Below are 15,518 nucleotides of genomic sequence, written 5' to 3'. Positions count from 1 at the left end.
TACGCCCTCGGATTAATGAGTTCAACACGTGGCAAGATATTGAACAATTCTTCCGCCGCCTTCGCCTCCGTGCCTACTTTTACAACCAAGACTCCCGCCCACCCTCTGACGACCCCTTCTCCCACCTCCAACACACCCCATCCACCTGGACACCCCGTGCTGGCCTCTTACCCGCCCTGGATCTATTTATAGCCAACTGCCGCCGCGACATTAACCGACTCAACCTGTCCACCCCTCTCACCCACTCCAACCTCTCACCCTCAGAACGTGCAGCCCTCCACTCCCTCTGCTCCAACCCCAACCTCACCATCAAACCAGCAGACAAGGGAGGCGCGGTAGTAATTTGGCGCACCGACCTTTATACCGCTGAGGCCAAACGCCAGCTCGCGGACGCCTCCTCCTATTGCCCCCTTGACCATGACCCCACCTCCCACCACCAAACCATCATCTCCCAGACCATCCATAACCTCATCACCTCAGGGGATCTCCCATCCACCGCCTCCAACCTCATAGTCCCACAACCCCGCACCGCCCGTTTCTACCTCCTGCCCAAAATCCACAAACCTGACGGCCCCAGCCGACCCATTGTCTCAGCCTGCTCCTGCCCCACCGAACTCATCTCTGCGTACCTCAACACGGTTCTGTCCCTTTTAGTCCAAGAACTCCCCACCTACGTTCGGGACACCACCCACGCCCTCCACCTCCTCCATGATTTTCGCTTCCCCGGTCCCCAACGCCTTATCTTCACGATGGACATCCAGTCCCTGTACACCTCCATCCCCCATCACGAAGGACTCAAAGCCCTCTGCTTCTTGCTTTCCCGCCGCACCAACCAGTACCCTTCCACTGACACCCTCCTTCGACTGACTGAACTGGTCCTCACCCTGAATAACTTCTCTTTCCAATCCTCCCACTTCCTCCAAACTAAAGGAGTTGCCATGGGCACCCGCATGGGCCCCAGCTATCCTGTCTCTTCATAGGATATGTGGAACAGTCCATCTTCTGCAACTGCATTGGCACCACCCCCCACCTTTTCCTCCGCTACATCGATGACTGTATCGGCGCTGCCTCGTGCTCCCACGAGGAGGTTGAACAGTTCATCAACTTTACCAACACCTTCCATCCCGACCTCAAATTCACCTGGACCGTCTCAGACTCCTCCCTCCCCTTCCTAGACCTTTCCATTTCTATCTCGGGCGACCGAATCAACACAGACATCCACTATAAACCGACTGACTCCCACAGCTACCTGGACTACACCTCCTCCCACCCTGCCCCCTGTAAAAATGCCATCCCATATTCCCAATTCCTTCGTCTCCGCCGCATCTGCTTCCAGGAGGACAAGTTCCAATACCGTACAGCCCAGATGGCGTCCTTCTTCAAGGACCGCAGATTCCCCCCAGATGTGATCGACGATGCCCTCCACCGCATCTCCTCCACTTCTTGCTCCTCCACCCTTGAGCCCCGCCCCTCCAACCGCCACCAGGACAGAACCCCACTGTTCTCACCTACCACCCCACCAACCTCCGTATACAGCTATCATCCGCCGTCATTTCTGCCACCTCCAAACGGACCCCACTACCAGGGATATATTTCCCTCCCCTCCCCTATCAGCGTTCCGCAAAGACCACTCCCTTCGTGACTCCCTCGTCAGGTCCACACCCCCCACCAACCCAACCTCCACTCCCGGCACCTTCCCCTGCAACCGCAGGAAATGCAAAACTTGCGCCCACACCTCCTCCCTTACTTCTCTCCAAGGCCCCAAGGGATCCTTCCATATCCGCCACAAATTCACCTGCACCTCCACACGCATCATCTATTGCATCCGCTGCACCCGATGTGGCCTCCTCTATATTGGGGAGACGGACCGCCTACTTGCGGAACGCCCAGACTGACCAACGCAACCACCCCGTGGCTCAACACTTTAACTCTCCCTCCCACTCCACTGAGGACATGCAGGTCCTTGGACTCCTCCATCGCCAGAACATAATAACACGACGGTTGGAGGAAGAGCGCCTCATCTTCCGCCTGGGAACCCTCCAACCACAAGGGATGAACTCAGATTTCTCCAGTTTCCTCATTTCCCCTCCCCCCACCTTGTCTCAGTCGATTCCCTCGAACTCCGCACCGCCTTCCGAGCCTGCAATCTTCTTCCTGACCTCTCCACCCCCACCCCACTCCGAACTATCACCCTCACCGTGACCTCCTTCCACCTATCACATCTCCATCGCCCCTTCCCCAAGTCCCTCCTCCCTACCTTTTATCTTAGCCTGCTGGACACACTTTCCTCATTCCTGATGAAGGGCTCTGGCCCGAAACGTCGAATTTCCTGTTCCTTGGATGCTGCCTGACCTGCTGTGCTTTAACCAGCAACACATTTTCAGCTCTCTATAGGTATGTCAGGAATAAAAAAATGACTAGGGTAGGAATAGGTCCTGTCAAGGATAATAGTGGGAAGTTGCGTGTGAAGGCTGAAGAAATTGGGGAGACACTGAATGAATACTTTTCGTCAGTATTCACTCAGGAACAGGACATTGTTGCCGATGTGAATATTGAGTCACAATTAATTAGAATGGATGGCTTTGAGGTATGTAGGGAAGAGGTGTTGGAAATTCTGGAAAGGTTGAAAATAGATAAGTCCCTTGGACCTGATGGCATTTATCCTAGGATTCTCTGGGAAGCAAGGGAGGAGATTGCAGAGCCATTGGGCTTAATTTTTATGTCCTTGTTGTCTACAGAAATAGTGCCAGAAGACTGGAGGACAGCAAATGTGGTTCCCTTGTTCAAGAAGGGGAGTAGGGATAACCCTAGTAACTTTAGGCCGGTGAGTCTCATTTCTGTTGTGGGCAAAGTCTTAGAGAGAATTGTAAGAGATATGATTTATGAACATTGGATAGGAATAATGTGATCAAGGATCGTCAGCATGGTTTTGTGAAGGGCAGGTCGTGTCTCACAAACCTTATTGAATTGTTTGAGAAGGTGACTAAGGAGGTGGATGAGGGTAAAGCGGTAGATGTGGTGTATATGGATTTTAGTAAGGCGATTGATAAGGTTCCCCATGGTAGGCTACTGCAAAAAATACGGAGGTATGGCATTGAGGGTGAGTTGGAGGTTTGGATTAGGAATTGGCTGGCTGGAAGAAGACAGAGGGTAGTAGTTGATGGTAAAGGTTCATCTTGGAGTGCAGTTACCAGCGGTGTTCCACAAGGATCTGTTTTGGGACCATTGCTGTTTGTCATTTTTATAAATGACCTGGAGGAGGGGCTAGAAGGTTGGGTGAGCAAGTTTGCGGATGATACGAAAGTCCGTGGAGTTGTTGACAGTGAGGAAGGCAGTGGCAGGTTACAACGGGATATAGATAAGCTGCAGAGCTAGGCAAAAAGGTGGCAAATAGAGTTCAATGTAGCTAAGTGTGAAGTGATTCACTTTGGTTAGAGTAACAAGAAGATGGGGTACTGGGTTAATGGTTGGATACTTGGTAGTGTGGATGAGCAGAGGGATCTTGGTGTCCATATACACAGATGTCTGAAAGTTGCCACCCAGGTAAATAGTGCTGTGAAGAAGGTATATGGAGTACTGGCTTTTATTGGTAGAGGAATTGAGTTCCGGAGTCCTGAGGTCATGTTGCAGTTATATAAGACTCTGGTGCGGCCGCATCTGGAGTATTGTGTGCAGTTTTGGTCACCATGCTACAGGAAGGATGTGGAGGCACTGGAACGGGTGCAGAGGAGGTTTACCAGAATGTTGCCTGGTATGGTAGGAAGATCGTATGAGGAAAAGCTGAGGCACTTGGGGCTGTTCTCATTGGAGAAAAAAAGGTTTAGGGGTGACTTGATAGAGGTGTACAAGATGATTATGGTTTTAGATAGGGTTGGCCTTGAGAACCTTTTTCCACGTATGGAGTCAGCTATTACGAGGGGGCATAGCTTTAAATCAAGGGGTGGTAGGTATAGGACAGATGTTAGGGGTAGATTCTTTACTCAGCGAGTCGTGAGTTCATGGACTGCCTTGCCAGTAGCAGTGGTGGACTCTCCCTCTTTATGGGCATTTAAATGGGCATTGGTTAGACATATGGAGGATAGTTGGCTAGTGTAGGTTAGGTGGGCTTGGATCGGCGCAACATCGAGGGCCGAAGGGCCTGTACTACGCTGTATTTTTCTATGTTCTATGTTCTAGATGAATGGCAGTTTTTTCAGATTGAGAGTAGTTTGACCCTACATCTTATCACATGCTAGTAAATATCACCACATATGGCTGTTGCTTCTTCTTTTCTAGTTGTTTATTTTAAAGGTGCCTCTGTTATGATTTGTTTATCCATTTTATGGACATAGTGGAGTCACAGACACATTCAACGTATTTATGGTTATACGTAAGCTGACCTGATCCCTGCCTCATCCCTCCAATTTTAAGATTGATTGGCAATTTCATTCAGTTTTGGAGTTTTGTGCTTGTTGAACTCTCATTACCTCATTGCTCTATATGAAACTTTGATTGCTTACTATTTTGATAGAAGTAGTGTTGAGATTAGATTAGATTCTCTACAGTGTGGAAACAGGCCCTTTGGTCCAACAAGTCCACACCGACCCTCCAAAGAGTAACCCACCTAGATCCATTTCTCTCTTACTAATGCATCTGACAAGGTGGGCAATTTAGCATGGCCAATCCACCTGACCTGCATATCTTTGGACTGTGGGGGGAAACTGGAGCACCCGGAGGAAACCCACGCAGACACGGGGAGAATGTGCAAACTGCACACAGTCACCTGAGGCTGGAATCGAACCTAGGTGCCTGATGCTGTGATGTTGCAGTGCTGATCACTGAGCTACTGTGCCACCCCAATTTGTCTTGAATAAATAATATTTGTTCAGTTTTTAAAAAATATTCCAAAAGATTTATCTGACCTTGATAGGAACTGCTACCTTGTATTTTGGTTTGCATCTAAGTAGCTCATGGAAGGTTTTAATCAAATGGTGTGCTGTTGTATCCAAGTTCATTATCATTTAAGAATAACAATGTTTATCGATTATGGTTTTTTGCAAGTTCCTGCTTGAGTTGCAGGCAAAGCAATCATTGACCATCCATAATTGCCCTCCGGTGGGGTGAACTGCTTTCTGGAAGCCATTTATATTAAAATTAAACAAAACCTTTGCAAATGAAGTTGCACAAATAGTTGTAGGCGTGGCCCAACTTTCAACAACTCAGCAGTTTCTTATTGAGTCTGTTCACAACTCGTGTAGGCACACTACATGGTTCAAGTCCCATGTGGTTTTGTGTGGCTTCAGAAAAAGTATTCAGCATTTTTAGTTCTGTTTCTGTGGCCGTGAAAGAGATCAGTATATGCTAAGGCTTACATTTATGTAGCACATCTGTTAAACCCTGTGAGTGTTTTCATGTGAATAAACTTGGCACTATTTTGTGTGCAGCTATATTTCATGAACAATGAGTGCTCCTTTGACTTTGATTTGAATTCAGAGCATTAATCAGAACACCAGCAGAGCTATTCTCATCTATGTCAAGTGTCAATGGATCTTTCATGTTGACCAAGAGTCCCTGTTTAACAGTACTGCAGAAGCAAGGCACTTGCAGATCTCCGAAATCTGAAATAAAAAGAAACTGTTGGAAATACCCAGCAAGTCTCTTGAGAAACAGTTAGAATTTGAGAATGATTAATGTGAGCTCTGTTTTTCTCTCTCAATGGATGCTGCTAGAACTGCTGAGAAATTCCAGCATTTACTATATTTGATCTCTGTGAAACATCTCAGCTGGAAGACTGTACCTCGGAACCATGTGCTGAAGTGGGGTTTTGAACTCCCCCGACATCTTGGCACAGGAAACCAACCAAGCCAAGCTGACAAAACTCTAAGAAGTGTTAAGTGAGCTTCACCTCGAGTAAATTTTGAGTTCTTTGGTGCATTGGGCATTATCACATACTTTTAAATCTGCAATGATATATGAAGCAAGCGTGTTTGTGTGTTTTATGAGTTATACGCCAGTCGGGAGAAGCTTATGATACCTGTTCCTTCTTTAAAATGAACTTTCAACCCAGTGTTTCATTTTTGCCAGTGACCTGCAAGTGGCCTATCTGTGATGGGTAATACTCTTGGTTGAAGCGATACAAGCATTGAGAAGGTAACTGGCACTGAGCTGCCAAACTCCACTGAACACTTTTGATTGGTCCAAATCCAACAGTATAACTCAGCATTCCTGAACCACATTACCACACTGTACAAGCCTTAAATTGAGTATGTTCCTTTGTATGTCAACTCTGCATATAATTATTCAGGTGGGTGGTCAGCATGAGAGCAGAGTGAAATTGTGTTGGCTGGGTTTAGAGGTCAATGCTTGTGCTGTGTTTGTGTGAATAAAATTTTGAACTGTGCAAAGCTTAGCATCCAGTTCTTGCCTTCACTGCTTGGTAATCTGAGATACAGTGAAGTGAATTGTGTCTGTGTGCTTAGACCACATGAGTCAAGGGTGAAATCCTTCGGTTTAGACATTTTCTACACAAAGTTTCTGGCCAACAAAATTAAAATTATCGAGTTTATGCATTTTCGGTGACCGTTTCTCTTTCAGCTTTTTGGATGTCCTTTATAAACTATCCTTGTTCTTCAATGCTGTCTGTCTGCACAGCATATTCAGCTGAAAGCTGAGGCCATGACAGTAGTGACTTACCAGAAAGGGAAGTGTCATTTCCTGGAATTTTTCGTATGTAGAGTGTTGTTGTCACTTGATAGGAAATGAGTGTTTCATACCATGTGATTTTGAGACTTGACTAGAAGGGTGGAGCTTTGGAGAAACAAAAAAAGTCAAAACAACAGCACTTTTAAAAGGGAGAGGAGCAGATAAAGGCAGCACATGGTAAGGTCAGCACTGCTGTTCAAATTTATCTATCACTGGACATCAGAGTGCGTCTGAGAAAGTTAACAAACAGTGAAATTCACAACTAATCTTGGAGGAATCTGTTTGGGAGAGGTCACAGCACAGAAACAGATAAGTGAATATTTTTAAGTGTGTCCTTAGTGAGTAGAGTGGGTTCTTTTTTGATTATATGTTTTATTGAGATATGTCTCTTGATAATACTTATGGCTTATATTTTTATGTTTAAAGTTAGCCTGGAGCAGCGTTTTATAGAGGAATAAGATAATGCTATTTTCTGGGTCTGTAGATTGGAGGAAGCGAAAATGGCCTTTAGTAGAGTGATATGCTCTTGCCGGTTGTGGGAGTTTAGGGAGAGTTTACTGAGGATAATATCGGCAATAAATGATGTTGGTTGTGAATCCTATCAGATCGAATGGATTGGTTGGAGAAACAAAGGCAATGAGGAATTTACAAGAGCAAGGGGATGTGATGGATGGCAGTTACAGGAAGGAGGAAAAGTTGCAGATACAGTCACATAGTAGGGCTAACTCCAGGAAAGGTAAAAGAGTTGAGCATGTAATGCAGGAGTGTTCTGTCGCTTTCCCCATTTCAAACAAATATGCTGTTTTGGAAAATGTAGGGAGTGATGGATTCTCAGGGGAATGTAGCATGAACAGCCAAGTTTCTGGTATCAAGACTGTGTCTCTAATGCAATGAGGGATACGTCGGGTTCCAGGAGATCAGTTGAGTTAGGGGATTGTCTAGTCTGAGGCACAGAGAGACGTTTCTGCGGCCAGCAGCAAAAAATCAGAATGTGTTGCCTCCCTGGTGTCCGGATCAAGGATGTTTCAGAGAGGGTGCAGAAAGTTCAAAAGGGGGCGAGGGACCTGCAGGCGGTCATTGTACATATTGGAAGCAATGACATAGGAAGGCAAAAGGATGATATTCTGAAGGGAGAATATACAGAGATAGGCAGGAATTTAAAAAGGAGGTCCTCAATTAGTAATATCTGGATTACTGTCAGTGCAACGAGCTAATGAGGGTAGGAATAGGAGGATAGAGTAGATGAATGCATGGCTGAGGAACTGGTGTATGGCACAAGGATTCACATTTTTAAATCATTGGGATCTCTTCTGGGATAGAAGTGACCTGTACAAGAAGGAGGATTGCACCTAAATTGCAAGGGCAGTAAAAAAAAAAACTGGCAGGGAGATTTGCGAGAGCTGCTTAGGAGGATTTAAACTGGTAAGGTAGTGGTGGGGTGGGACCCAGGGCGATGGTAAGGAAAGAGATCAATCTGAGACTAGTGCATTTAAGGACAGAAGTGAGTCAAACAGTCAGGGCAGGCAGGGACAAAGCAGAGAACAAGGTAGGACTGATAAATTAAACTGCATTTATTTCAATGCAAGAGGCCTAACAGGGAAGGCAGGTGAACTCAGGGCATGGTTAGGAACGTGGGACTGGGACATCATAGCAATTACAGAAACATGGCTCAGGGATGCACTGGACTGACAGCTTAATGTTCCAGGATACAAGTGCTACAGGAAGGACAAAGGGAGGCAAAAGAGGAGGGGAAGTGGCGGGTTCAACAAGGGATAGCATTACAGCTGTACTGAGGGAGGATATTCCTGGAAATCCATCCAGGGAAGTAACTTGGGTGGAACTGAGGCATAAGGAAGGGATGATCACCTTATTGCGATTTGTATTATAGAACCCCTAATAGTCAGAGGGAAATTGAGAAACAAACTTGTAAGGAGATCTCCGCTATCTGTAAGAATAATAGGGGGGTTATGGTAGGGGATTTTAACTTTCCAAACTTAGTGTTTAAGGTTTAGATGGAGAGGAATTTTTTAAGTGTGTATAAGAACATATTCTGATTCAGTATGTGGATGTACCTACTAGAGAAGGTGCAAACTTTGACCTCCTCTTGGTAAATAAGGCAGGGCAAGTGACTGAGGTATCAGTGGGGGAGCACTTTGGGGCCAGCGACTATAATTCTATTAGTTTTAAAATAGTGATGGAAAAGGATAGACCAGATCTAAAAGTTGAAGTTCTAAGTTGAAGGAAAGCTCATTTTGATGGTATTAGGCAAGAGCTTTCAAAAGCTGATTGGGACAGATGTTCGCAGGTAAAAGGGTGGCTGGAAAATCTGAAGCCTTCAGAAATGAGATAACAGGAATATACTTTCTCTGGATTCTCGTTAGGTGTAGGGAATGCTGGATGACTAAAGAAACTGAGAGTTTGGTTAAGAAAAAGAAGGAAGCATATGTCAGGTATTGACAAGATAGATCGAGTGAATCCTTAGAGTATAAAGATAGTAGGAGTATTAAGAGGGAAATCAGGAGGGCAAAAAGGCAACATGAGATAGCTTTGGCAAATAGGGTAAGGAGAATCCAAAGAGTTTTTACAAATACATTTAGGACAAAAGGGTAACTAGAGAGAGAATAGGGCCCCTCAAAGACCAGCAAGGCAGCCTGTGTGTGGAGCCGCAAGAGATGGTGTGATACTAAATGAGTATTTTGCATCTGTGTTTACTGTGGAGAAGGACATGGAAGATATAGAATGTAGGGAAATAGATGATGACATCTTGAAAAATGTTCATGTTACAAAGGAGGAAGTGCTGGATATCTTGAAATGCATAGAAGTGGATAAATCCCCAGATGTACCCTAGAATTATGTGGGAAGCTAGGGAAGTGATCGCTGGGTTCCTTGCTGAGATATTTGTATCATCGATTGTCACAGGTGAATGCCAGAAGACTGGAGGTTGGCTAACATGGTGCCACTATTTAAGAAAGGTGGTAAGTACAAGCCAGGGAACTATAGACCAGTGAGCCTGACCTCAGTGGTGGGCAAGTTGTTGGAGGGAATCCTGAGGGACAGGATGTATGTGTATTTGGAAAGGCAAGGGCTGATTCGGGACAATCACCATGGTTTGTGCATGAGAAATCATGTCTCACAAACTTGATGGAGGTTTTTGAAGAAGTAACAAAGAGGATTGATGAGGGCAGAGCGATGGACATGATCTATATGGACTTCAGTAAGTGTTTTGACAAGGCTCCCTGTGGGAGACTGATTAGCAAGGTTAGATCACATAGAATACAGGGAGAACTAGCCATTTGGATACAGAACTGGCTCAAAGGTAGAAGACAGAGGGTGGTGGTGGAGGGTTGTTTTTCAGACTTGGAGGCCTGTGACCAGTAGAGTGCCACAAGGATGGGTGCAAGGTCCACTACTTTTAAATCATTTATACAAATGATGAAATGTGATCATAAGAGGTATAGTTAGTAAATTTGCTGATGACACCAAAATTGGAGGTGTAGTGGACAGCGAAGAAGGTTTCCTAAGATTACAATGTGATCTTGATCAGATGGGCCAGTGGGTTGAGAAGTGGCAGATGGAGTTTAATTTAGATAAATGCGAGAAGCTGTATTTTGGGAAAGCAAATCTTAGCAGGACCTACACACTTAATAGTAAGGGACTGTTGCTGAACAAAGAGACTTTGGAGTGCAGGTTCATAGCTCCTTGAAAGTGGAGTCACAGGTAGATAGGATAGTGAAGAAGGCGTTTGGTATGCTTTCCTTTATCGGTCAGAGTATTGAGTACAGGAGTTGGGAGGTCATGTTACCACTGTACAGGACATTGGATAGGCCACTTTTGGAATATTGCATGCAATCCTGGTCTCCTTCCTATTGCAAGGATGTTGTAAAACTTGAAAGGGTTCAGAAAAGATTTACAAGGATGTTGCCAGGGTTGGAGGATTTGAGCTATAGGGAGAGATTGAATAGACTAGGATTGTTTTCCCTGGAGCATCGGAGGCAGGGAGGTAACCTTTATAGAGATGTATGAAATCATGAGGTGCATGGATAAGATAAATAGACAAAGCTCTTCCCTGGGGTTGTGGAGTCCATAACTAGAGGGCATAGGTTTAGGGTGAGAGGAGACCGAGAGGCACCATTCTCAGACAGAGTGGTATATGTGTGGAATGAGCTGCCAGAGAAAGTGGTGGAGGCCAGTACGTTTGCAGCGCTTAAAATGCATCTGGATGGGTATATGAGCAGAGGGTTTGAAAGGATATGGGCCTGGTGCTGGCAGATTTGATTGAGATACCTGTTTGGCTTGAATGAGTTGGACCGAAAGGCCTGTTTCCGTGCTGTACATCACTGACTCTATGACTGATTATAGTATAAAGTGCGATCTTACTCCTATATATGATTTGCCCCTGCTCTCTCTGAAGTTATTAGCTATTCTCTTATACTGCTGAATGGTACAACTGTCAACATCTACATTTTTTTAAAAAAATTTGCATTGTGAATTTGTTTGCAAATTCCAGGCTGGCATTTATTGCCCATACTGGGTTGTCAGGAGTGGGTGGTGATGGACCTTCAAGGTGTGGTTTGAGGTTACCAGGCCATTTCAGAGGGCAGCTAACCAGCAAGCGAGGAGAGTGCGTACTCTATGCTACTTTCTCCCCACCCCCACTCTCCTCTCGCTTATCTCTCCATGCTTCAGGCTCACTGCCTTTATTCCTGATGAAGGGCTTTTGCCCGAAACGTCGATTTCGCTGCACTTTGGGTGCTGCCTGAACTGCTGTGCTCTTCTAGTACCACAAATCCAGAATCTGGTTTCCTGCATCTGCAGTCATTATTTTTACCATCCTGAGCTAACCAGCAAGCCCATTGATAGGAATCAGAGCATTTGAGAAAGGGAAGGGGATCTGGAGCTCATTGAAATGATAATAGAAACAGAAACTTGAATTATGTAGTTAAACAAAAAACTCACCTGTAGTGCTTTACTGCAGGGTAACTGATCAAGAACTGGAAAGGAAGTTTAAATTGGTTTGCCCTGTTCTTAGTTGGCATGGATCTAATGAGCTGAATCACACCCCATGTGGGAGTGGACAGACGCAGCAGATTCTTTTTCTGAAATGACATTAACAAATTAGTTTGGTCTTTCATGACACTTTGTCCCAATAGTTAGTTCATAAACTTCAGTTATTAATTCTAACAAGCGGTAATGTTTGGACTGGTCTTCTGCATTGTTCACCTTTGGCATGGGGTAGCTCATCCAGCAGGTTTGCCACATTTGTAAATCATGCTGGATAGAGTCATAGAGATGTACAGCATGGAAAGAGACCTTTCGGTCCAACCTGTCCATGCTGACCAGATATCCCAACCCAATCTAGTCCCACCTGCCAGCACCTGGTCCATATCCCTCTCAACCCTTCCTATTCATATACCCATCCAGATACCTTTTAAATGTTGCACTTGTACCAGCCTCCACCACTTCCTCTGGCATCTCATTCCATACACGTACCATCCTCTGTGTGAAAAAGTTGCCCGTTCGGTCTCTTTTATATTTTTCCCCTCTCACTCTAAACCTATGCCCTCTAGTTCTGGATACCCCCAGCCCAGGGAAAAGACTTTGTCTATTAATCTATCCAAGCCCCTCTTGATTTTATAAAGCTCTATGAGGTCACCCCTCAGCCTCCAACACTCCAGGGAATACAGCTCTAGCCTATTCAACCTCTCCCTATAGCTCAAATTCTTCAACCCTGGCAACATTCTTTTTAAATATTTTCTGAACTCTTTCAAGTTTTACAACATCCTTCCAATAGGAAGGAGACCAGAATTGCATGTAACATTCCAAAAGTGACCTGACCAATGTCCTGTACAGCTGCAACATGACCTCCCAACTCCTGTACTCAATACTCTGACCAATAAAGGGAAGCATACCAAACGCCTTCTTCACTATCCTATCTACCTAGTTAACTCACAGGTGAAGGAGACGCCACACACCTCCTGGGGGGGTCCAGCATGAGGGCAAAAGGTGAAGCAAAGCATTCATCTTCAGACAGAAATGTAGAGTCAAAGTTTCATCTCCTCCTGCTGGGGCACACAGTATCACAGTCTTGGGCTAGATTGATTGGTTTCGTGCAATATCAAGAAACAGCTGAATACTGCAATGGCAGTGGACCTTGACAACAATTGCTGCACTACTGAAAACCTGCTGCAGAACTAACCAAACCCAGGAAGCCCAAGCTAGTAGGTGCGCTCACTCAGCAAAAAACTGCTCAGAGATGCTCTGATTCACCATGGCCACTTAGCTCCTGGTCTCATTCCAGTCTCGGTCCAAACATGGACAAAAGAGCTGAACACTAGTGCTGAAGGGAGAGTCCCATTTCTTAATATCCTAACAAAATTGGAGTTACTGGGAATAAGGGGGAACCTCTCCACTCAAGTTATAACGAGTATAAAATAAGATGCTTGTCATTGTTGGAGGGCAGTCACCTTTGTCCATAAGATGCTGCAGCAGAAATAGGCTGTTCAGTTTGATTCTGCTTCTCCACACACCAAAATCATGGCTGATCTGATATTCCTCAACATCACTGTCTTGTCTTTTCCCTCGACGCTTAAGTCCTTTACAGATTTTAAAACTCAGATATTCCCAGCCTTGAATATTCTTTATGACGCCAGCCTTGATGGCTTTCTGCTGCAAAAAAAAGTCTCCGCATTTACTACCCTCAGAAGACTTTCATCCTCTTCTCTGTCTTAAATGGACTTCTCCTCAATCGCAGTTATATCCTCTCCTTCTAGGCTGTCCCACACAGGGAGTAGTATTATTCTAGTGCTAATACCACTATTGTATTCATTCAGACTGGTTATATTCTGTGGACCCAGGTTTGAATCCTGCCAAAGCAGATAGTAGAATTTTGAATCCAATAAAAAGATTTGAAATTAACAGTTCAATGACCATGAAAGTATTGTCAATTGTCAGAAAAGCTCGTCTGATTCACCAACATCCATTTTGGGAAGGAAGCTGTCATCCTTACCTTGTGTCACAAGCTGGCTAGACTAGTCTTTCAGTTGTGCAGTTGACTCTTAACTGCCCTCTGGGCAATAAGGAATGGACAATAAATGCAATTCTATTCGGTATGTCCAAATCCTGAAAATGAATTTTAAGGGAATGGGCAACAACTTCTCTAGTGCACCCTCCAAGAATCTTTTTATGTTTCAGTAACAATGCCTCACATTCTTTTGAATTCCAATGAATATGAGCCTGACCTTTATCATAAGATGGGCCCTCTATACCAGGGATCAATCTAGCGAACCTCCTCTGGACTGCCTCCAATACCAGTATATCTCCCCTTTGACAAGGGGGACCACATCTGTTTGCTGTAAAATGACTAGTCCCATGTTTAGTTTCAGCAATCTTCCCCCATTATCTCTATTTCCTTTGAAATAAAGGCCAACATTCTTCCCTACTAACACTTAAACTTGAATACTAGCTTTTTGTGATTCATGCAGTTTCTGGAGTGCAGCTTACTGCTCTAGTGGAGCTCCTTGCCAAAGTACATAAATCACACCCTTTTCACATTATATTGGAAATTGTAGGAAAGGAGAAATCATAGTGTGTGAAGAAGGTACAAATTAGATTTAAGGTGAAAACAGAGCATGTGTAATCACATTTCTGAATTGCTTTTGAGAATATCCAGAAATTATCAATCTGAATTGTAGGAGGATCATTTGTGTCAATCTGTGTTAATTCATCACTGCTGTTTCCCATGTTGTGTTAACACTGCAGTGAAAATGCAGTATCCTCTGCTGGATGCAAGTCTTGGGAGAATTTATGGAGATGCTGGGCTGCCCAAATTGTTCCCATTTCAAACCTCCCCAGTTGAGTCCAAAGGAATGCAAAGCACTGCATTGGTGCTGGTGTGGTTGCCAGTAAGATGATCTACTTACACATCACTTCATCTTTGGGGTCTATTCCAGATAGTGTTTACTCTCTTAAACTTCAACTCTGTTAAGGTATGCATAAGGCAGTGGAGAGATTCACTCAGAGCAGGGAGTTTTATACATGACAACCAGCATCTATCCATGTATCCTTCGTCTTATGTACTGCATGTCCAGGAGCCAAACCTTTTCAAATCTCTGAAGCTTTAATCTGGGGCAGTGAGTGCCGCAGTTTGCCTATGGAGTCTTAGTTGAGGACTTGCCATTGGAGAGTCTGTGTACTGACTGAAGGATTTACACATTTGGCTATCTCTTTCACATTGCTGCTACACATATGCATGAGCAGAAAATGGGAAGCAAATGACCAAACAAAAATGGAAGGCATGCTAACTCTCCTCTCCTACACACTGGACATAGTATATCAATCCATTTGACACCTCAGTAAATACATCCACATACTATGTTAAAAGTTTGTGGCTATTTAGACAATTTGCTTGCCAATGCCTCTTATGAGCATTGGCCATAGCTAGACACTACTCTTGTAATTGCAGAAATTTAGAAACATATGTACTTCTGTGCATTGCCACATCAGTGGAATTTGATTCTACCTCTGAATTTCAACAAAGCAATTGCATTATTGCTGCTATATGAAAACATAAACACAGATTTGCCAACAAAATAATGGCCTGTTTTCAATTTTATCATCATATTGACCTAGTGTCGCTAAAGATTATTTTTGTTCATGTGTTGTAGCCACATCTTTGAAGAGTAATTGGCATTCTGATATAACACTTGTTTCCTTATATCTTAACAGTGGAGGTGCTGGAGGTGAGAACATGGATAACTCTCTGCTCAGAGGGGATCTCATCTCCGCAAGTCTACATGAGAGGTACCGTGCACATTTATTTTTGAGAAAGTAACTGTAGT

At 44.5% G+C, this 15,518-nt stretch overlaps 1 protein-coding gene across 4 annotated transcripts in view; it reads left to right on the top strand.

The window, feature by feature from the left end:
• klhl13 (kelch-like family member 13) overlaps window positions 1–15,518 on the top strand; it is a 226,404-nt gene that overhangs the window by 47,526 nt on the left and 163,360 nt on the right. For 2 of the 4 annotated variants that reach the window (XM_060832591.1, XM_060832587.1), the window contains one exon: window positions 15,406–15,480. In XM_060832591.1, coding sequence (XP_060688574.1) covers window positions 15,428–15,480 — 53 coding nt within the window. In that variant the 5' untranslated portion in view covers window positions 15,406–15,427. Of the gene's footprint in view, window positions 1–6,804; window positions 6,864–15,405; window positions 15,481–15,518 lie in introns of those variants that run through there. The other 2 variants (XM_060832592.1, XM_060832589.1) reach the window with 2 other exon arrangements.

This window comes from Hemiscyllium ocellatum, chromosome 11 (assembly GCF_020745735.1).
Source record: "Hemiscyllium ocellatum isolate sHemOce1 chromosome 11, sHemOce1.pat.X.cur, whole genome shotgun sequence".
In the NCBI taxonomy this organism is placed as follows: domain Eukaryota; kingdom Metazoa; phylum Chordata; class Chondrichthyes; order Orectolobiformes; family Hemiscylliidae; genus Hemiscyllium; species Hemiscyllium ocellatum.
This window is presented reverse-complemented; position numbering and strand designations above follow the sequence as displayed.